We start from the raw sequence: 23734 nt of genomic DNA, 5'->3' as shown, positions 1-23734 counted from the left end.
AAAGTGATCTAAATTAATTACAAATATAAAACACAAAATAATTGCTTGCGTAAATATTCACGCCTTTTGTCAGTCTTTAGTAGATGTACCTTTGGCCACAATGACAGCCTTAAGTCTCTGTGGATAGATCTCTATCTGCTTTGGACCCTGCAATTTCTCCCCCCCCCCCCCCCCCCATTCTTTACAAAACTGCTCGAGCTCTGGCTCATGGCATGGGGATGATGAGGGAACAGCCCTTTTCAAGTCCAGCCACAGATTCTCATTTGGATTGAGGTCTGGACTCTTGAGTTGGCCACTCCAGGACATTAACTTTGTTGTTTTTAAGCCATTCCTGCGTAGCTTTGGATTTGTGCTTGGGGTCATTGTCTTGCTGGAAAACAAATCTTCCCAGTCGCAGTTCTCTTGCAGGCTGCCTCAGGTTTTCCTCCAGGATTCCCCTGTATTTTGCTGCATTCATTTTACCCTCTGCCTTCACAAGCCTTCGAAGGCCTCCTGCAGTGAAGCATCTCCACTGCTTTGCTGTAGGGATAGTGTGTTTTTGATGTGCAGTGTTTGGTTTAAGCCAAACATAGTGTCTAGTCTGATGGCCAGAAAGCTTAATTTTGGTTTCATCAAACCATAGAACCTTCTCCCAGCTAACTTCAGAGTCTCATGCCTTCTGGCAAACTCTAGCTGAGATTCCATGTTGTGAGTCTTTTTCAATAGTGGCTTTCTCTTTGTCACTCTTACATAAAGCTGCTACTGGTGAAGCACGGAGGCAACAGTTGTTGTATGTGCAATCGCTCTCATCTCAGCCACTGAAGTTTGTAACTCCCCCAGCGTTGTCAGAGGTCTCCTGATGGCCTTCCTTACTAGGCACCTTCTTGCACAGTCATCAGTTTTTGAGGATGGCCTGCTCTAGGCAGATTTACAGCTAATTGACTAAATTGTACTCCAGGGATGTTCAGCAACTTGGAAATTTTCTTGTATCCTTCTCCTGACGTGCTTTTCAGTAATCTTTGCGTGGAGTTGCTTGGAATGTTTTTTTTGTCTTCATGGTTTAGTTTTTGCTAGGATACTGACTCACCAACAGTTGGACCTTCCAGATACAGGTGTCGTTTTACTACAGTCAATTGAAAAATCTTGACAGCACACAGGTCTTCAAAAGCAGAACTCCATTTAACTAATTATGTGACTTCTAAAACCTGTTGGCTGCACCAGTGATGATTTGGTGTTTCTTATTAAAGGGGGGGGGGAGGGTGAATACTTGCGCAATCAATTATTTTGTGTTTTATATTTGTAATTCATTTAGATCACTTTGTAGAGATCAGCTTTCAAAGTGACACGAAAGTCTCTTTTTTTGTTGATCAGTGTCAAAAAAGCCAAATTAAATCCACTGATTCAATGTTGTAAAACAATAAAACATGAAAACTTCCGTGGGGTTTGAATACTTTTTATAGGCATGGTATACCTCTGGTTAGTTGGTTTATATTTCATTAAGGTCACAGATGAAAGCCTTTGACAATGACTGAGGCACTCAGATGCAGCAGAGAAATTTTCAAATTCACGCTGCTGGTGTGGCTGAAAAGAAAGCCTAACAATGGATGAATGGCAATTAACATTCACCACTGTGGTACAGGAGGCTACAGATTATAGGATTGAAAAAGAAGAATGGAGAAGAGATTGGGTAATATTGTTTGAAGGATAAATTCTGTCTCTAGCAGCAATAACTGGGTGTCCTGCTGTGTTATCTTGCTTATGCCAGGGCTGGAAAAAAAGAGTTTGGAGAAACAAAGGGAGGATGGAGTTGGAACCAATGACATAATGAGAACAAAAGATGAAATTTTGTTGAAATTTTATTTCTAAAAAAATCTTGGAAGTTAGCAAACTTTTGATTACTACTTCTGTGCAAACTGGCATTGAGACAGCAGGGAATGTAAGGCATAAGTAAATGCAGTGGAGCATCATTAGTGAACATAAAGGGAGTTATTCTGTTGGGACAGACTCCACTTAAAACCACCTGGGACCATCAGCTCTACCAAATCAAATAATATTTTTGTGGTTATTTAAAAATATCAGAAGAGTAGTGGTATATGTAAGATTCAGGTAAACTGGTAAAAAATCTGGTAGACTAGTAAATGATTCAGGTAGAACATCTGAATATAAGAATGAAAACGCTAGAATGAAGAGCAATTTGGTAAAATCAAGTTTTACCGTATCCCAGACTGTAAAAGTAACTAAGACCAGACCAAGAGAAAAGAGTAACTTGCCAGAATGAAAGGCAGTGCATTTGAATGTAAAATAATTTGTATGAAGATAGATGGTTTAATTGAACAAATAGAGATAAATGGGCTTGATTTAATAACCATTACTGATTTGTGTTTCCAAGTTGACCAATGATGACTTTTGAATAATGGATAGGTAATTGAACAAAAGTTCATGTAGTCTTGATAATGAAAGTTGAGCTATGTCAGTGGGTAGAAAAGATCTTAGTCCATAAAATCAGGATCAGTCAATGTGAGTAGGTTTAAAAACTAACAGCAAATACTGCGGGAGTGGTTTATAAAATATCTAATGTATGTCGGGAAATTAGAGGATCATGTAGCAAGGGTAATGCAATAACACTGTGTCTTTCATCTTCATGAAGAGTGAGCAAACCAAGCTGGCAGAAGTGGCTTGGAATATGTTCATAGGATATGTTCAACGCTCTTTCGTAAAACTATTTGTTATAAAAACAATTTGGGAACAGATAATCCTAGTTCTAGTGGATAGTGTTAATTAGTAATCTTACGCTAAAGAAGCCTTTGGGAAGAATGATAATGAAATGATACAATTTCTTATCAAAACTGAGGGTCTGCTTTAGTCCAGTGTCTTATTTAAATACACTTGAGGAGTTATGAGTGGCAAATTGGCTAATGTTGAAAAATTAGATTAACAACAGTGATTTTTAGATAAGGCAAGCATTTAAAAAAAATAATTTATAATACTTATTGAATAAGCATTACCCTAAGGAAGAAATCTATACTGGAGAAGTAGTCTTTTCATAGCTGAAGAGAGAAGAGTTTTAGTAGATTAAGAGAAGAGTAATGCAATATTGTCAGGAAAAAAACCCAAGGATTAACATAATATAAAAATTCAGCAAAGCTTTGACATAGAGTAAGAAATTAGAACCTCGAAGTAAATTGTCAAGAACTATGTAAAGACATTTCAAGTGTGTAACTTGGAAGAAGTAAATAAGAGCGATTAAAGAAAAATATAGGAACCTTAGATGCAGGGAGAGGAAGAATTTCAATGAAGAGCAATGAAATTGAAGAAATGATATTTTGTATTCTCAGAATCTGATGCCACATTATTGAAGGTCCCCTCCAGTTTAAGATTATCAGAATTGTATACATCCTGTGCATAAAAACAAGCTTTTAGGAGACTGAAGGGATGGATTTGCTGATTCTTTTTGGGGCTGTATGCATATTTTGCTGCTTGGGAACCTGGTTTCCAGTCACATTTCTGACTTGGAAACTGTTCAGATTACAAGAAGCTTACAGGAACAGAATCCTGTTCAACTTTGTGATAACCTGTCTACTGCAGGAAGTAAAGAGCAGACTGGGGTATATACTGATTTCTTTTCCCTTGATGCTCAGGCAAGAGATCAGTGCTTGAGATGTGGTTAGCCATTTGGAGATGGGAAAAAAGTTTATTTTCCCACTCAATGAAGGTGAATCTTTGATGTTCTCTTTCGCTGTTCAGTTGCTCTGCATTTTCACGCTGAGATTGAAAGGTTTTTGAGCATTGTTGAATTGAGAGGATGAGGAGAGGAAGTGAAGTTGAAGTAAAGCCACAATCTTACTGAATGGTGGAGAAGGCTGTGGACTTGCTTTTGCTTCCATTTGGTATTTCACTTGGATTGCAACTTAATTTTGGTGCTCCAGTCTTCTATAGGGTCACAGAGTGGACAAGTAAGCTGGACTCATTTCAAGTGCTACTCATTTAAGTGTCACTTATTGACACTTTCTTAATTACATTACAAATTGAGGAAACAGCTACCTGAAAACACTTTGCTATTTGCTTATAGCCTTCTCCTGCTTTGTGGGCATCATTTATTTTAATTTTCAAGAGTGCTAGGCAGCTGCTTAGAGGAGCCCATGGCTGCTGATTGTGGGACAAGGTTTGAGGAGTCAGGGTGTTTATAAAGCTTTGAAATTTGCATCACCTGGCCTTTCCCAACGATGACTGTGAACAAGCCATAGTCCTAACAAGCTAGTTAAGGTCTGAGACCTTGGTAAACGTTATCTGAGAGTTCAAATCTCATGGGGTGCCCAAATTTTTACATGGTGCTCCTTTCCTTTTTTCACTCAAAAATTGTACAAAACAATAATACAGTAATCTTGTTTAAAATGTTGAAAAGAATGTTTCATCTTTAACTTTATGACTTTTGGAGAACAGCTCATCTTCTACTCACTTAACTATTCACAGTAACAGAAATTTTGACCGGGGTGCCCAACCTTTTGCATGCCACTGTACATGCTCAAGCTTTTCAATCTGCGGTAAATCATCCCTTCAATCGCCAAGATCCATTTCCATGGTGAATACTGAAGCAACGTATTCATTAAGTACCTCTGCTATCTCCTCCGGTTCCATACACAATTTTCCACTGTCACATTTGATTGGTCCTATTCTTTCACGTCTTCTTGCTCTTTACATACTTGTTGAATGCTTTGGGGTTTTCTTTTATCCTGCTTGCCAAGGCCTTCTCATGGTCCATCTGGCTCTCCTAATTTCATTCTTAAGCTCCTTCCTGCTTATAATCATCTAGATCTCTATCATTACCTAGTTTTTTGAACCTTTCGTAAGCTTTTCTTTTGACTAGATTTTCAATAGCCTTTCTACACCACGGTTCCTGTACCCTACCATCCTTTCCCTGTCTCATTGGAATGTACCTACGCAGAACTCCATGCAAATATCCCCTGAACATTTGCCATACATCTCCCTGAGAACATCTGTTCCCAAGTTTTGCTTCCAAGTTCCTACCTGATACTCCAATAAAATGCTTTCCTAACTTGTCTGTTCCTCTTCAATGCTATGGTAAAGGAGACAGAATTGTGATCACTATCTCCAAAATGCTCTCCCACTGAGAGACCTGACACCTGAACAGGTTAATTTCCCAATACCAGATCAAGTACAGCCTCTCCTCTTGTAAGCTTATCTACATACTGTATTGGGAAACCTTCCTGAACACACCTAACAAACTCCATCCAATCTAAACCCCTTGCCCTAGGGAGATGCCAATCAATATTTGGGAAATTAAAATCTCCCACCACAACGACCCTGTTATTATTACACCTTTCCAGAATCAGTCTCCCTATCTTCTCCTCAGTGTCCCTGTTACTATTGGGTGGTCTATATATAAAAAAACACTCAGTAGACAATCCCTCCGTGACTTACTCCTTTTCTGCAGCTGTGACAAAATCTCTGATCAGCAGTGCCACATCCCATCTTTTTTTGCCTCCCACCCTGTCCTTTCTGGAACATCTAAAGCCTGGGACTTGAAGTAACCATTCCTACCTCTGAGCCATCCAAGTCTCTGTAATGGCCACAACATCATAGCTCCAAGTACTGATCCACACCCTAAGTTCATCCACTTTGTTCATGATGCTTCTTGTGTTAAAATAGACACATCTCAAAACCATGATGATTTCTGAATGTTGAAAGACATTTGCTGTTTCTCTGAAAACAGACCAGCACCCATGGCATGCAACAAGACCCAGACAATATTCTGGTGGGGGCTGATGTGGTAATAGTTATGAATGCAAGTGTCAATAAATGAATACATTCAGCAATAAAGTCCAACCATCTGTCGATGATATGCAGCCACATTACTATGACCAGGACATTCATGATCCGGACCGGAGGGTTTCTGCAGATCAGAAACTTTTATTTGGATCAGCCATTTAAGTACATTGCTGAAGCAGAAGGTTAAAATTGGATACCTAGCAGTAAGTTATTCAGGTCCTGGAAAACCAAAGCTTTTGTAGCATGTATAAAGCATGTAGAATTTGACCCCTCAAGGACACTTGCATTTATTGACATTTGACCCCCCAAGGGCAAATTGTAATGGACAATGATATCTATATCCCAACAATAAATTAAGCAAGCATGAAATAACGGCAGCTCATTTCCATGCAATAATGTTGTTAATGACCAATGCATCTGTTTTAGCAATCTTTAGTTATGCCATTGATGAAAAGAACCATTATTTGTTATAATGCCATAGGATCTTTCCTATCCAACTGAGAGCAAAGATCAGATCTCAGTTAACTTTTGATTGAAAGACTTCAACTCTGACACTGTGGTATTTCCTCCAGAAATATCAGCCTATACTCTGGGAGTAGAATTGGAACCCGAGGGTCCTAATGCTGAGGCAAATATTGTACTGATTTTGCCAGCCCACTGAGTTGGGTTCATTCGGCTGTTCTTTGTTGGTAAGAAAAGTGTTTGATTACTTTTATAGTGGATCAAGATGTTGAACATCATTATAAAACTCTTATTTTTGTGACTGATATGAAGGCACATGGGATAGTCTTTGGACCTGGAGCTGCATTTGTGAAGTTGTTAGGGAAGTCATGATAACCGATGTTTATTTTGATTATGTGATTTGAAATCATCAGTCATTACCAAAGTTAATATGTTCTGTTTAATGCTGGTGACACTCTGAGTATAAGACAAAAACAATTTCATGTTGTTGGATTAAAACAAGTTTGAATTTATTTTAATTGTTGAAATAACTTGCTAGTTATCTAAAATGCAGTAATGAAATGTTCAAGGTTCTTGTTTAAAGGCTTTATGTTCCTTGATCTCTTGGTCATTCTCATCAAATCAGTTCTGCTGCTTCTTATTAGAATCTCTTCAAGGGTGTTATTATGGGAAACTAGAGGAGTCTATTTTCTGTAGCTTCTGTCATTTGGTTGTCTGTGAACTACTGTCTCAAAGGTACCTTTTGTGAGTTTTGTCTTTGGTTTTTCTTGTGGCATTGCTTCTATTGCTGCCAGTGTTTGGGGACCAAGATGATAAACATGCATTGGTGATGTAAGTATCCTTTGACGCCTACTGCCTGAAGGATGACATATTCTAATGGATGCCAATACCTTGACCTGGGTGTTGGTTAATGTAAGTTTTTACCCCAGGCATTTTGTCTGGAGGAGAACCCCATTGGAGTTGGCCTCTTCTAATCCCTCATTATTGAGCACATCTTTTCCATCCCAGCTTTGAAGTTTCCCAGGTGGATCAGTGTGCCGTGACCATGTAGGATATAGTCAAGGTTATTTAGAAGTTCTCTTTGGCCTCATCAGTTACTCCTAAAGTTAGGACATACTGTATGCAAAGATGTTTACATAAACACAATGTAGATATGTACTGAAGAAGTAGAGAAATATCAAACGCTGTATTACACAGTGAGTTCAATCTTCTTACTTCAGAATAAGGGGCTGCTCATTTAAATGGCAACAGAGAGGAATTTCTCATAAAGGATTATAAATCTTTGGAATTACTAGTAGCAAAGAGCTGTGGTGGCTATACTGCATTTATTAAAATATAGGATGGAATGGTCTGAGTCACGTGAGTATTAAAGCCAGTGGGGATGAAAGACAAACTAGATTTGAGGCTGATGATCAGGCCAGCTATTACATCCAAAATGTAAAGCAATGCCTGAGCAAGGACCTGGACTTGCTGCAATTTGCCTATCATCACAACAAATCCATGGCTGTTGGAATCTTATTGGCTCTCAACTCTGCTCTAGAGCACTCTGACAACAGCCATACATACCTCAGGTAGCTGCTTATCGATTACAGCTCTGTATTCAAAGCCATTATCCTTTCACTACTAATCAGCAAGCTTCAAAACCCAGGCCTCTATATCTCCCAATGCAACTGTATCCTTTTCCTCATAGTGAGGCCACAGGTAGTGTGGATTGACATTAACATCTCTTCTTCGCTAACGGTCGACATGGAGACACATCGAGTATGTGTGTTCAGCCCACTCTACATTCATGACTGTGTGGCAATGCATAGCTCAAATGCCATTTATGAACTCACTGATCGCACCACTGTTGTTCGCAGAATCTCAGATGGCAATGAGAAGGCATATGAGAGTGAGATCATCTGGTTGAATGGTGATGCAAAAACAACATCAGCAAGAATAAGTATTGATTGTAGATTTAAGGGAGAGGAAGTTGGGAGGGCTCTCACCAGTCCTCATTGATGGGTCAGTGGTGGAAAAGGTGAGCAACTTCAAGTTTCTGGGCACCAACATCTCAGGAGTTTCTATCCTGGGCCCAACACATTGATGCAATCACAAAGAAGGCACAACAAAATTAGGAGCTTGAGGAGATTTGGTATGCCATCAAAGAGTAGCAAATTCCTACAGCTGCATGGTGGAGAGAATTCTGACCTGGTTGCATCACTACCTGGTATGAAGGCTCCAATGTGCAGGATCAAAAGAGGCTGCAGAGGGTTGTAGACTCAGCCAGCTCCATCACAGGCACAGCCCACCCCACCATTGAAGACATCTTTAAAAGATAGTGCCTCAGGAAGGCAGCATTCATCATTAAGGACCGTCACCACCCAGCATATGCTTTCTACTCATTACTGCAGGGGATTGTACAGGAGTCTGAAGACCCACAATCAACATTTTAGTTTCTTCCACTCCACCAGATTTCTGAATGGTTCATGAACTCTTCTTCACCATTCCTCCTTTGTACTACTTCATTATTATTTTAAAACTTGGAGTATTTTTTATGTCTTGAACTGTACTGCTGCAACAAACCACAAATTTCATGATGTACATCAGTGATAATAAACCTGATTTTGATTCAGACTTAGGTTGCTCCAGTTCACATTTGTATGTAAATCTAAAAATCCACACTGCAACATTGAGAATATTTTGGATGGAGGGCCATTCAAAAATCAAATGATGACCTGAGTATGCTGATTGCAGAATTGGTTTCATTTGTGGACTGTCATTAAGTTATGTAAATAAATAGGTTTTGCAACTTAAATTAGGAACAGGCTAGAACAACTTTTTGATGAAATAAATGCTTCTTGGAAATAATGTAAATTTCTCCATGTTTATTGACAAACCAATTGCAACTATTATTTGTAATGCTGAGCCTGAAAATGTTATCTTGTGGAACACCAGTAAATTGCATCCATTTTCCTCAAACCCACCCTCCTGTGGCACTTTGAAATTGCTCAAGTGTTGTAACACTTTGATCTACATGTGCTCAGAAAGACCATTTTCCCACATGTTGACATTTGATGAAATTATTCAGTTTTGCCCGGAGCACATTGCTTCTCTGTGAGTGTGTTTGTTTGAAACCGGTTTAAATACACACTTAAATCATTTTCCTGTGTCAGACAACTAAAAAAAATTCTATATTAAATAGAATAATTTCTACTGTGATCCTTCATCTTTTGTCATTGTGCCATTCATAATAGGACTGCAGAAAGCACATTTGAACTGGAACAAAGGGATTTGATTTTAGCTGAAAAGCCAACTAACTGAACAAAATAGGGCAGGTTTTGTGTGGTTAACAAATGATGGATGTGGCTAACCTGCCGATACAAACAATTGCTGTTTGTGAGTAAACAGAGCTTTGTATAAGCAAGTTGTGCTGCTTTCTCACTGGGACTGATAACATGATTGGGGCTGCAGCTGCTTTACCTTAATATACAAAATTCACCACTTGTATAAATGTCAGTGGATGAAAGAAGACTAACTAGTTGTTTGTCTTAAGTTTTTTCCACTGTTTACTCAAGCCACAATGCATTGCCACGACCTTGATTCTCTAAGTACTGGGCCCCTTTCTCCACCTCAATCTGTTTACATTGTCTTGGCTGAGTGTCACCTACAAAATCTGTTGATTATTTTACCTGGTTAATGTTAAATTGGTCTTGCAAGATGATGTGTTTGTTCATGAGCACAAATGCAGGCACCTTGTTTACAGTAGCTATGGCAGCAATCAGTTATTAAACAAATATACCCCTGTTTACGGGTGTGAGCAACAGTTTATTCAGTATGGTTGGACAAAACTTAATGCTGTGTTTTGATAAAGGAGAAGGGAACTTGTCCATGGAATGCAGGTCAAGCAGACTTGGGTTTGCTTTTCTTATCAGAGACTTCAATGAAGTGGGTAGCAGATTAGCAAATTGTTTCATTCTCCACCAGGTTTCCTTAGAATGGAATGGTGTCTATACAGTTGTTTGCTTTCTCTTCCTTCCCTCTACGCCTCCATCATTATCTGACAAAAGAGAAGGCAGAGCTGTACAGAATAACACGGGCATTCTGTGTGCATCAGAGATGGATAGAAAGTTCTTTGCCCAACAAGTGCTGTCTTAACAGGCCTCTTCTGTTAGAGAGGTGCAGTGTTGTGCTGCAGGCTTAGGAGGTGGTTGCAGGTGACTATGCATAGTTTGTTCCTCGCGGTGTTTGGTAAACAAGTTCAAAACCTTCAGAAGGACTGCCTGTGTTATTGCTTTGAATGTTGTTGTTGTTTTAGAATATTTGTTGTGAATTTAAACCTGACAAAACCTGTTAATATTGACAACAGAATGCTGGGACTGCTCAAAGACAAGGGAAAAGAATACAGGCACTGTGACCTTGACAAATCTTGTGTGTTTGTGCGGTAGGGCCTTTTCCCCTCTTAATTAATGCACTTTAGCTCTGGATGACTATTCAAAGAAAATCACATATTTTTATCTTCAATAATGCTGAAACTCACATTATGCATTGGAAATGATAAAACATTTATCATTTTTACCAACAGGTAATATACATAATTTATGCTGTTTTAGTGCTACCCTTTTTTGATATTCATGATGGATAACACTTAAGATTTCTTCTCGATATTGGAGAATGGTATTACACTACAGTAAAATTAATGAGAAGATAGATTTATGAGTTTCATTTGTTTGTCGATTCAAAAATTAATTGAGTGTTAATTTTAGCTGTTCCTCATCAGAATAGGTACTTAGCATTTGAGCATTATACTGCATTCATTGTAGGCTACCTTTGGTTTATTGTGGGTCAGTAATTTTGCATACATTGAAATAGCCTTTAGGCTCATTCTCTTGATTACTTTTTAGCTGCTGTGTATTAGAAAATTTACTCCTTCCCTTTTATAATTGTGAAAATTCATTATGGAGTGACAGTGCATGCATAATATCAGCAGAATGGTATGTTGTATTTTTAAACTGCATTGCAGACGCATTCTGTTTGGATAATTTTGTTTCTAGTTTACAGATTTGCTAATATTCTTTACTATTTTGCATTTTCTGTCACACAGCATTTGAAATTGTTTTAATTTAGAACCTTTTTGAGTTGTCTTTTATTAGTGCCATTGTGGTTCCAGTCACTGAGCTTCCCACAGGAGTAAGCATGTGATATTATAAATCTGTATTTAGTTCAGTTTTCACTTCCTTTGATGATTAGGCAGAGTGTTTTAAGGGCATTTTTTCTGCTTCATATAAATAATTGATCAGTTAAGTTAATTCATTTCAGCCTCACTTGGTCAACCATCATTAACTATCCTAGAATAAAGCCTCTTCTTGTTAGCTGAGCAACTTTCCTTAAAATGGTTAATTCATCAAAGTACGGAGTTACAGTTAGGCTTAGATCACAGAAGTATATCAGTATCAAGGTGTGAACTGAATTAAAAGCCTGCCAGCTGCCCAAGTTAAAGAGGCATCACTTCTTGTGTCAGACTTTTGGGATTTTATTTCCTAACAATCTGGAAATGTAAACGGGTTTTCATACATTATCTTCGTAAAGTATTCTGAATGGTTTATTTTGAATATAGATGCACTGATCTAACAAAACTTAGTTGTACTATAATTTAACTTGATATTGAGCAGCAAGGAAGCGCATTTAGTAAGCATCTTTCCTTTTGTAAATATCGGTACTTTGTTAATCCAGTCACATCGATATTTTTATTTACTTTTCTTAGCTTCATATTAATTGTCACAAAGAGATTAACATTTCATTATGGTGTTGTCCAAGAAACATGCAATTAATCCAGCTAATCAGCATGTTTCGCAGTTAGTCCAGCATAACGACGCGATCTCTGTTTACAGGTCACAGATAATATGGACCCATACTGGTCTCATTTATTTTCTACCTAGTTTCACTTTATCCCTTTGTCTCTTGAAGGTGTTGTCTTCCTGCTGAAGTGCAGTTCCACAGGCACCAGCTGAGTTCTGTGCTTTGCCTACGTGGTGAATCTATAAGATTCACTTCTGACTCTGTACTCGCTCTGACAAAAAATCTTAACGATAATACAATTGTGTAGCAAATTTTGAATATGGCCACTAACACTTGAAAACTAATTAGACTGATCCAACATGCTGTTTCAAGGCAGATTATGAACCACTATAGTTTTGTTTTCTCAGTCTCCACAATTCATACCAGAAAAATTTAACACTGGTATGAAATTAGCTGCTGTAGTTTTGTTCTTAGTAGTTACTGGAGGCAAATGAGCTTAAGTATTCTTTTGGCCTTTTGTTGGATTTTAATTGTCACATAGTGCTGATACAAACTAAGGCCCAATTAAATCCTTCACTATATTCAAAGGCATTTTGTTTTATAGACACTTTATTTTAAACACCACCAGTGAAACTAATTACCAGAAAAGTAGTTATATCCAGTGAATAGAAAATAATAATGTGTGCTATATATTTATACTAAAACATGATGCAATTTGTGTTGGAAATTAAGTAAATGCAAAGCATATGTATGGCACTTCAAAATAAATAGACCTTTTGATGCTGCCCATTTACCATTATGACAACTCAGAAAGTAAGGATAAAATCTGAAATTACTTTTGTTAACTATTATTTTGAATTATTTTTCAGGTTTTTAAGTCATGATGCAAGAATCTGGAACTGAGGCAGCAAGCAACATTTCAGCCAATCAGAACGGAGCTAGCAGTGGTAACCACTATCCAGACAGTAGCACAAGGGAGGGGAGATCAAACGGCGATATATCCTCGATTGAAGTGACCGCTGCTGAATTGGTTCATCTTCAGCAACAGCAGGTATACGTTGTGCCATGGGTTTTCCATTTGATGCAAATTCCAGTTTTTACCTTGGTCTACATGTGCAGGTCGCTGCTTGAAGTAAATGTGCCATTACTTAGAGAACTGCAGTCATGCTGAATTCATTATTGCTGTAGTCACACAAAACCATGGATAAAATTTCAATAACTGCAGGCCACAGTTGAGTAAACAGTTGCACTGAAACTTAATTCCTGTTGACTTTTCCTCATTCTTTGCCAGGGGCAGATTCTGATGTGCTGTGCAAAAACAACAGAGTATATCTTCGATTAATGTGTAACATAAAAACAAAATCAGAACTGTTCAAAAAGGTTTTGAAGCATTTGCTTTGTAGTTTAAAATGATTTCTGCTTTTTAAAATGAGAAGAACGTAAAAATGTGACTGGGTGAATTGATAAATAGTGTTTCATCAGTTCATTTTGTACTGTTCACTCTTTTGTTAAGGTCAAAGTATTGAGATATTTTCTCCTTTAAAAACATCTTTCATTTAGTTAATTATATTGATTAGTTGATATCAGTCATAATAATCACACTTCATGTAATGGCATTTGGAGATTTTTCCAAAGACAAGGGCTTGAATTCCAAGGAGGCAAGCCTTTCTTTCCTTAGGAGAAGCATTGAGTTTACATTAAAACATGAGAAAAGGTGGTAGAATCATAAACAATAGATCTATTTCAAACCAACTCTAGAAAATAATAGGTAAAAACAAAGTTCAAATTTGTCAATTCTGTCGGAAAGTTTCTTACTCAAAGAGCAGTCTACGCATCGAAGGAATGTCCATGTACTGCACAGGGAGAGAAACATTGTGCAGTCACTAAATGTCATTTTGAAAAACAGTAATGCCTTTCCACATGATTGAGCTAACCTGGTTCAAATGGTAGTCCTCTGTATCTAAATTGTGTAAATGCTGTGATCACAGTGGATGTGTATTTTGAGAGGAGTACTTTGAATGTCAGAAGTAGCATGCTGTTCTATGGTTCAAACACGCAAAATGCTAAATCCAGCATCAGTTTGGGAGGGGTTTATTACTTCCCTAGCACTTTACTGCAAAATTTAAACTTGGGGTAGAAGCACCTTGTTCTTGAGTTATTTGGATTTATGTATCAAATTGTATCCTTTTGCTCTGTTCACAGAAAAGAAATGAATTTATGTCATGTACTCCACCCAAAAGCACAGATTTGACTCGTAATTGGAAATGTTTTGGTAGCTGTCTTGGATTTCAGTAATAATTGTGTAAATGGTAATTAGGATTGGCTTGTTCAGAATAATTAGATCAGCATGTAATCCAAAAGGATTTTGACTGATGGTGTCTATAAAACTTTTAGGGGACAGGTGAATGCTACCATTTTAACTTGGTAAAAGGGCCAAAGGTCCAGTAAAGTTTTAGAACTTAATAGTTTGCTGCGATATTGTTACCTACAAATTCATGCATGTCTTTTGAATACAAACTTAAAATTACCATAATTCATCTGGAACTTTCCTTACAGCTGACCTTTTGAGATGAAGGTAATTGAGAAAGGTTTGCACTTCAGACTACTGAGCTATAGATGAAATGCAAGGAGTCATTGGTTAGGGATTGTGAAAGTTCTCTTAAAATTCTTGCAAGTAAAAGTTGATCAATACTTCTAAACTGAATTAGCCTGATTTACATTGTAAGTATTAAAGTAAGCAATCACATTCTTCAAAAAATTGAGAAGAACAAAGAACCCCCCCCCACACCCGCTGCCCCTCCCCCCTTTAGTCTGCATAATTTCACAAGGAACTTGCCACAAGAGGGCCACAGTGAAGGACTTAATTCTGTTCCAAAAAACAGAAGGCCATGACAAGGTAGATATTGTCACTAAGTTCTTTTCTATAAATACCACAGTCCAGTCACATAAGGCAAAATTGTGGTCCTGTCTCTGCTAGATTACCTGACTGCATAAAAGGTATGGTTTAGATCCTGTTCTTTTAATTCAGATTGGTTATGAAGATGGCTGTGAATAGGTTCTGCAGTGCTTGCATATTGCATCTTACTCATATCAGTGTTCTAGGAAAAATAAACACAGGTATTTTGCAATTGCTAGCATTTATTGATAAATGGAGCTGAGCAGACAGAATTTAAATGTTGGTAAAGTGCATTTACAGGCTGCCTGATGGATCTGAAGTGTACTTGAGCTGGCGCAGTGATTTATTAATAAAAGGTTAAAGGGTGACTGTTTTTCTCAATATAATGCAGGTATTGTGCATGCCAGTTTTCACTGGTGTTTATTTATTAGCCAGAAGAGAACAAGCACATGAGCTGCTTTTGAATTTATGCTGCTAAACACCAGAGGATTTTGTGAGTCAGGACAACTTTTGAGTCAATAATCTGAAGCAAATGCACTGCCCTAATAGTTTAAAAATCCTTTCTAGTCAATGTGCTAGCTGGCATTATTTCAGATCAAACACACCACATTCCTGGACAAATGGGTAAATAGGTTTATTTGGTGGCTGAGCAGTGGTTGCTCAGAGTTTTCAGTTTTATTTTGAAAGTTCAGTCATGCATGACATCAGTGGTTGGGACCTGAGGAAAAATACAAATTTGCTGAACCACTTATATGAAACCAATTACATAGAGTTTATATGGACGTTTTGTAAACTTGCTAGCTTATTATCTTATTCTTTTAGAATGAATTTTTAAAAGCCAGCACTTAGAGGAACAAGAACTTAGAAATGATAAAAATATTCAAAAGTACAGACAAGGAATATTTGACTGGACTTGCTACTTTCATCGAAGCACTGTTCAGTGGAATTCAATTACCAATACCATGTATGCACTAAGAATTGCTTTCTTGCAGGAGAATTGTATTGGCCATTTATACAAACCCAGTGTCAATCTTCTGTTCACAATTCAGGTCAGATTTGAGGTCAAGAGGTGGGAGATTTTACTTCAAAATATGATCAGAGTAAACAGCTGAGCACCATTATTTAACTACACTGCTGGATTTGGCTGCAAATTAAAAACAAATGTGAATTTAAAGCTCAAGTATAAACAGTTCCTTGGATTTAAAACAGCTGTGAATATTGAATTAATTCAAATTTACCCCAAAGTGTAAATGAGAACCCGATAATTTACACATTCTCCTTCGCAATCTGATTGCTTTCATCTGATTGGGTTAGTACACAGTCCTTGTAAGGATCTTGTTTAAATCTTTGTATTATTAATAGAGACAAATTGATAACAGAAACAGAATCTCAAAAGGCCATAGCTATTTTCTAGTTGCATGAATATTCATTTTTGAAGGCTCACGCTTTCAGTTGGTAAGCTTTTGGAGTTGTAATTCTTGTTATCAGACACTTTCAAATTGTCTCTTTCTGACAAAAGATGCATGCTAGTGTCTTTATTAGGTTTGTTCAGCTGCACTTGTTAATGGCTTGGTTAGCCAGCATTTGATGAAGAGCATGGTTTATATTTTACTTTGTTTGGTCACTAGTCTTAAACATCAATGGATCAATTGTATTGCTTTGAAAGATGGTAAACCTCAAGTTTGATAAGCAAAAACAATGGAGGGCAGTTTTGATAATGCAGTTTAACTTGGAACAAAGCAACAAAGGTATTCTGAGAATCTCTATCATCTTTGATTAGAAACAAAACAAAGCTATATTTGAATATTCTGTAAAATTCTTGTGTCAGAATCCATTTGAAAATGTATATTAACTTTGGCTTGGTAGCATGTTTTTTGGGAATTTTTAAATTGTATCATACTACTACACTGAATTTTCTGTGGCAATTTACTTTTGACATTTTCTTTATTCTTTACTGATTGACAACACTTGTTGTCTTTAGTTTAGATTAAGACGGATCATCCTGTGAACACCTCTGTTGTCGCTACTTGCAAGCTTAAATATTAAGGAAATAAGCAAGAAAAATGTATATGTGACTAGCAGGCTGTGTCCCCCCTTCCATCTTTCAATTTAGTTGACTTTAAAGTGTGCAAGTGATCTTACCAGTTTTATGCTGTTGCCAAAAATGAATTCCTCCTCTAAAAAAAATCACAAGTATATCTAAATGTGAAATTATTAGGGTTTTGATTTAGAAATGTCCATCATAAAAGCAGTAAATCCCTGTTCACTAAATTGAACAAACATCTTGAACGTTTCTGTATGACCACTGGCCTGGATTTTGTTAACAGAAAAGTTCACTGTTATTAAATGTAGATTAACCACTAATTTGCAGTAATCACATATCAAATGTCCAAATTGTTGTCAGAGCACCCCTGCTTGCTCAGAAGATTTGCTAAAACTGCACCTACCCATGCAATCCCACATTGAATCATCTGAAATGGCAAGAAATTATGGTATTTATATGATAATAACTAAATTCACCAGTTAATGTCAGCGTTTGTCCTTTTCATTATAAGCAATATTATTATTAAATGATTTCTCTGGCATTGAAATTTATCTTGTACAAGTGTGAAGTTCCAAATGATTTTATATTGTTCAAGACACAGAAAAATGCTTTAATCTGTGTGTTAATCATTGTTTCTTTCCCTTTACTAAAATTTCTGGTGATGATTTTGCATTGAATTGAAATCAGTTGAAATTGAGTTAATTGTCAAATGCACACAAGTACATGTGCGGACAGGTACAATAAAAAACCTTACTGCAGCAGCATCACAGACAGCATCGTATGAGCAGCATTCACAAGAAAAAAATTAAATAAAACACAAGTTGCATATAATTTTATGTGAAAACATAAGTAGAATAAAATAAGCAAAGGCTACTTCAGTGCAAAGGTATAGCTAAAGTTGCCTTTAGGGTTTTGCTGGTTGGTTTAAAAACTGAATGGTTGAAATAGCTGTTCTTGACCCTGATGGTGTGGGACTTTAGGATCTTGAACTTCCTGCCTGATGATAGCTGTGCAAGATTGGCATAGTCCGGATGGTGAGGATCATTAATGATAGATGTTGCTGCCTTGAGGCACAGTCTCCTGTGCCATAATACCCATGATGAGGAGGGATATGCCTATGATATGTTGGGAAGTCCACTACTATCTGCTGCTTCTTACATTCCTGCATGTTTAACTTGCTTTTTCACATCTTGATGCAACCAGCCAGGGTAGTTTCTGCAGAAGTTTCTTAGAGTGTTGGATGACGAAAAGCTGAACCTCATTAACTTCCTAAGAAAGTAAAAACTCTGGCATATTTTCCATGTGATTGCATCTATGTGCTGCACCCATCTGATACGTTACCCACCCAGGAATTTAAAATCGCTGACTCTCTCCATTGTGGACCCCTACCCTCATGTAAATTGGTGTGCATTTGCCCTTCTCCCCCTTCCTGTAGTTTTGTTGACATTGAGTGAGAGGTTGTTTTTGCAGCCTTACTGAACCAGGTGACTGTCTGGTTCATTACCACCTGTGATTTATCCACCAAAATAATTTTTGTCAGCAAATTTGAAGATGGCATTGGAGCTGTGCTTAGCTACAGAGGCATGTGTGTATAGGGAGAAGAGTAGGGGGCTAAGCACTTAGTCTTGAGGTGCACCTGTGTTGATGGTCAGTAAGGAGGAGATTTTGATACCAATTCTCACTTGAGGTCTGCAGATAAGGAAGTCAAATATTTTGGAGAGGGAGGTGTAGACCCCCAGATCTTGAAGCTTGATAATGTGTTTGGACGGGATGATTGTGCTGAACGCTGAGCTGTGGTCAATAAAAAGAACCCTGACATACAAGTTGTTGTTGTCCAGATAGTCCAGAGCAGTGTGAAGAGCCAGAGAAATGGAATCTGCTATTGTCCTGTTGTGGCAGATCCAGGCAATTTCTGAAGTAGGATTCGTGCCATAATTGTCCTCTCAAAACACTTCAGCATGGTTGATGTAAGTGGCACCAGAAGGTAGTCATTGAGACAGGTCTGCACATTCTGCTTCAGTACTGGTGCAGTAGATGCCTTTTTAAAGCAGGTGGGAACCTCAGTTTGGAGAAGCAGGAGGTTGAATATGTCCGTAAATACATCAGCCAGTTGGTCCGAGCAGATCTTCAGTGCGCAGCCAGGTATGTCATCAGGACCAGATGCCTTTAGTGGATTCACCCTCTTGAAAAGATGCCTGGATGTTGGCCTCAGAGACTGAAATTAATTGCAAGGTTACCTGGAGATGGCAGCGCTTGTGTGGGTGTATTATAGTTCTCCCTATCAAAATGTGCATAATACAGTGAGCTCAGCTGAGAATGCTACTTGATCTCGTCAGGTAGGAAGTTATAGTGTTCAAGGCGTGCCACAGTTGTCGAGTATCCATCCGTGATTCCAGTTTAGTTTGAAGTTGCCTCTTTGCATTCACATTACCCTTCCAGAGGTCATGCCTGGACTTCTTGTGTAACTCTGGTTATGAATTCTTCCTGTCTCAGTAAATGCATATTCCCTTAATATAATTTTTGACCTATTTGGTTAGAAGATGCATAGTTACTTGTGGTACACATAGGGATTGATCTCATAACTCCTGTGGTGGGTGCCATGCTGAAATAACTTCTAATTACACCACCATTCAAAAGAACATTCCCACCCCACCCTTCCACCAGAATGTGTGTCTAATTAATGAGCGGTACCTTTTTTGTCAATGAAAGCAAAATCCAGCACAAAGACTTTACTGAATCACAATCATTATTTTAGATAGGGTTAGGCAAACCTATAGACAGCAAACTTAATCATGCTTTGAAATCTTATCTACTACCTTTTGCACTATAAACTTTAAAGCATGCTGTATATGAAAATGATCTTTAATGGCATTACGGATATGAGTATGCCCTTTGTTTGATGAGCTGACAACTGACTCTTGAATGGTAACATTTTTCTTTTGTTAGACTGTCCTTGCACTCTGCCTTTTGCATACCTACAAATATGCACAGTCATGCATATACACATACACAGTCTCTGCATTGCTTGACACAGATATTCACAATTTTTACACTTATTTCCAGTAGTTCTTGCTTAGATACTTTCCTTTAGCAACTACATCCAAAGTAGTTCACCTTTCTCACAGATTTTCTTGTATGTCTCTCTGATTATAGAGTGCTATGGGTACCCAAGGTTATTTCTAAAGTAAGTACATGTTTGGCACAGCTTTGTGGGCCAAAGGGCCTGTATTGTGTTGTAGGTTTTTCTATGTTTCTATTATTTACATACTTCTACATTTTTTTTTGAAAACACAAAGGAGAATTATGTTCATATGATTGTATTTTAATTTACAGTAATAGCTGAATGGCTTTTCCTTTAGGCTGCATGTTACGTGTGTGTTACCATACCTTGCTTGTTTCTTATTTCTCTACACAATGAAACAGGGCCTTGAACTGAAATGTTGATCATACCTTTGTCTCCTCGGAAGCTGTTTGATGCACTCTCAAGCAGTTTGGTGGTTTTTTTTGTCTATATCCAGTTTCTGCAGTCTCGTGTCTCAAATTATATTTTTCAACTTGTCTGCATGTACTGTTTGTGAAGTAGTAAATGAGCAGATCAGCAGGCGGTCCAGATTTGGTTAGGGTGATTCTTTCAGACTATCTACATGACTGGCTCAGTCTTTTCCAAAGATGTTGCCTGACCTGCTGAGAAGTTTCAGGATTTTATGTGTGTGTGTATGTGTGTGTATATATATCAGATTTCAGGCAATGGCAGTTTTTTTCACTTTACCATCAGTCATTTGCTCCTGATTTGTACATCAATCACAATGTTTTGTATGCTTTTCTCATCTTGTTGCACTTGAATAATATTAACTTTCATACAAGTTGTTTAAATGTTGCAAATGTATTAAAAGCACTTCACTGAAGCTTAGCTTTTAAACAAGTAAATGCAAATAGATATCACACTAGAATCAGAAACGGGTTTATTGCCAATATGTGTCGTGAAATTTGTTAACTTAGCAGCAGCAGTTCAATGCAATGTGTAATATAGAAGAAGGAAAAATAATAAAAGTAAATCAATTACGGTATACGGTACATACATTAAACGATTAAAAATTGAACAAAAAACAGAAATAATGTATACTAAAAAAATGAGGATTCAAACTTCCATTTAGGAATTGGATGGCAGAGGGGAAGAATCTGTTCCTGAATTCGCTGAGTGTTTGCCTTCAGGATTCTGTACCTCCTACCTGATGGTAACAGTGAGAAAAGGGCATGTCCTTAATGGCATGTCCTTAATAATGGATGCTGCCTTTCTGAGACACCGCTCCTTGAAGATGACCTGGGTACAATGTAGGAAAGGAGATGTACAAGTTGTCTTAAAAACTTGTTTGAGGTGATAGGTTTCAATGAGAATCTTAAAAGATGGTGGGGAGCGAGGGTTTAAGAAAGAGAAAGAGATTGAACTGTTACTTAAGGTACACTTGCCTGTGGTAGACAAAGCAAAAGTTAGCAATACAAAAATGAGCAGAAATAGAAGGATCTTGGAAAGCTGAAGGGCTGGAAAACTATAAAAGGAGTGATAACAAAGGTCAAAGTACATTTATTACCAAAATATGTATTCTATATACAACATTGATTCAACTTCTTACAGGCAGCCACAAAATAACCCAGTAGAACCCATTTTAAAAAAAGGTTGCCAAACACTCAATGTGCTGGGAACAAAATACAAATCATGCAAGCAATAAAAGTAAGCAGAAAATATACAGAATTGAAGTTAATGGAAGTGAGTCCAGAGCTTCAAAGCCAATTTTCACTGCAGCTGATCCAGGAGCCTATTAGTTGCAGGCCACAACCTCAGTTCAGCGCAGAGATGAGTAAACCTTGTGGAGCAGTGAGATGTTTGTCTCTCTCTTCTGGCCCAAACACCTTGACCTTTTCAATCTGGCCTGGTGCTTATATCAACCGAACCTTGGGCCTTTCCTCACCCTCAGTCCTGGGCCCTGCTGCTTCGACACGCTCTTGGATCTAGGCCCCGCTGCCTCGATTTGGCCTGTACCCGACCTTTCCAATCTGGCCCAGTGCATATGTCAACCAAACAGTGGGTCGTTCCTCACACTCAGGCCCAGGTCCAGGCTCCACTACCTCGTCTTGGTTCTGCCACATCAAATCGCCTTCAACCAAGTCCATTTCAGTAATAGCCAAACATTGCCTGATTTCCTGCTCTTGTGCCCAGGCTCTGTTGCTTTGATTGCACCCACACCCCCATCCCGCAACTGTCCTGCACCTTCAAGACTTCAGTTCATACCACAAGTGGGTCAGGTGGGTCAAAAGCTCAGCTCTAAAAGGGAAGTTGCAGGCTATTGATTGCAGTGATTGCATCCAAGAAAAGTGTGATTAATACAGTAGTTTTTTTTTGTTTGCTACAAGCACTGTGCTTCACGAGCATCATCTAAACCAGAGGATGGAATTTAGGAAGTCAGAGGTGAGATTTGAACATGAAAGGTTTAATTTTAAAACTGAGTTGCTTCTGGACCAAGAGCCAATATTGGTTACCGAGTATAGGTTACATTGTGAAGGGTCTTGGCTGGAAACTTTGGCTGTTTATTCATTTATATTGAGGCTGCCAGACCTGCTGAGTTCCTCTAGCATTTTGTCTGTGTTGTGCTTGTACGTGCTTGCTTTAGAATGCTGAGTCCCCAGTCATCATGGATTTATGACTGAAGTGTATGGGACATTGGGCATTAGAGTATGCAGAGGTCCTCTATCAATCTTCCCTGATGTTACGTTATGACCCTCCGATAATGATAGACTATGCAAAGACCATGGAAAATGTGGGTCATTTCCCATATTTTGGGAGTCATCTTTAATGACATAGATGATGCAATTGATCATTTGGTCTCATACAAATGATTTGAAGAAATTAATTATGTGTAGGACAACATGAAGCAAAGGATATGATCAAAGTTACAAAGAAGTGAAAATCTGCAGATGCTGGAAACCCGAGCAACACACACAAAATGCTGGAGGAACTCAGCAGGCTAGGCAGCATCTGCCGGGGGTGGGGGGGGGGGGGAGGGAGGGGGGAAGTACAGTTGATGTTTTGGGCTGAAACCCTTCACCAGGACTGGTCAATGATCAAAGTAGTGCCTGGCAAACAAATGTCACTTAGAAAACTAGACACATTTTTGTAGCTGTCTTCAATATAAAGGTATTTTGTCACCCCGCCTGCAGGACCAAAGCTAAAACTGTACCAAAACTTAACATTGCAAGGTAAGAAGACAAGTTAGCAGTGGAGCATGACTTAGAGGGATCTATATTAGCATTGACCTGATGTTTTTAGATGGGTTTTTGAAAGCTGGTGGCAGGCTTGGTGTATTTAGTGAATAAATCCCAGAAAAGAAATAAAGATGAGCGTTGCTTTAGTGAACTACTTTTCACAAACTCTGATGTACAGAAACAGTTTAGATCCGGTAAAATTACTTTTGAAATGTAGTATTTTAAGTCATGAATACTGACTGTAATAATGCAAATTGTAATGACATAGAAACAAATGAGACAAAGCTTGATTTCTTGCTTCAGATGTTGTTTGCAGAGAAGATGGTGTTAGTTAATTTTCTTCTGCAAACAGTACACAGCTAGATGAGAATTAATATCATAAACAGTTGCCAGTGAATTTGGGGAATGGTTTCAATTAATAAAAATAGAATAACTGAGTAAACTTGTTGAGGGAAGGAATGTTTCTGAGTAGGTTTACAGAATCAGAATCAGGTTTATTATCACCAGTATGTGACGTGAAATTTGTTAAC

At 38.0% G+C, this 23734-nt stretch overlaps 1 protein-coding gene across 8 annotated transcripts in view; it reads left to right on the top strand.

Moving 5' to 3' along the window:
- Positions 1 to 23734, top strand: part of foxp1b (forkhead box P1b) — a 524891-nt gene that overhangs the window by 222869 nt on the left and 278288 nt on the right. For 7 of the 8 annotated variants that reach the window (XM_059944321.1, XM_059944319.1, XM_059944324.1 and 4 more), the window contains one exon: positions 12876 to 13057. In XM_059944321.1, coding sequence (XP_059800304.1) covers positions 12887 to 13057 — 171 coding nt within the window. In that variant the 5' untranslated portion in view covers positions 12876 to 12886. Of the gene's footprint in view, positions 1 to 12875; positions 13058 to 14982; positions 15004 to 23734 lie in introns of those variants that run through there. The other variant, XM_059944327.1, reaches the window with a different exon arrangement.

Source organism: Hypanus sabinus, chromosome 19 (genome assembly GCF_030144855.1).
Source record: "Hypanus sabinus isolate sHypSab1 chromosome 19, sHypSab1.hap1, whole genome shotgun sequence".
NCBI lineage: Eukaryota > Metazoa > Chordata > Chondrichthyes > Myliobatiformes > Dasyatidae > Hypanus > Hypanus sabinus.
This window is presented reverse-complemented; position numbering and strand designations above follow the sequence as displayed.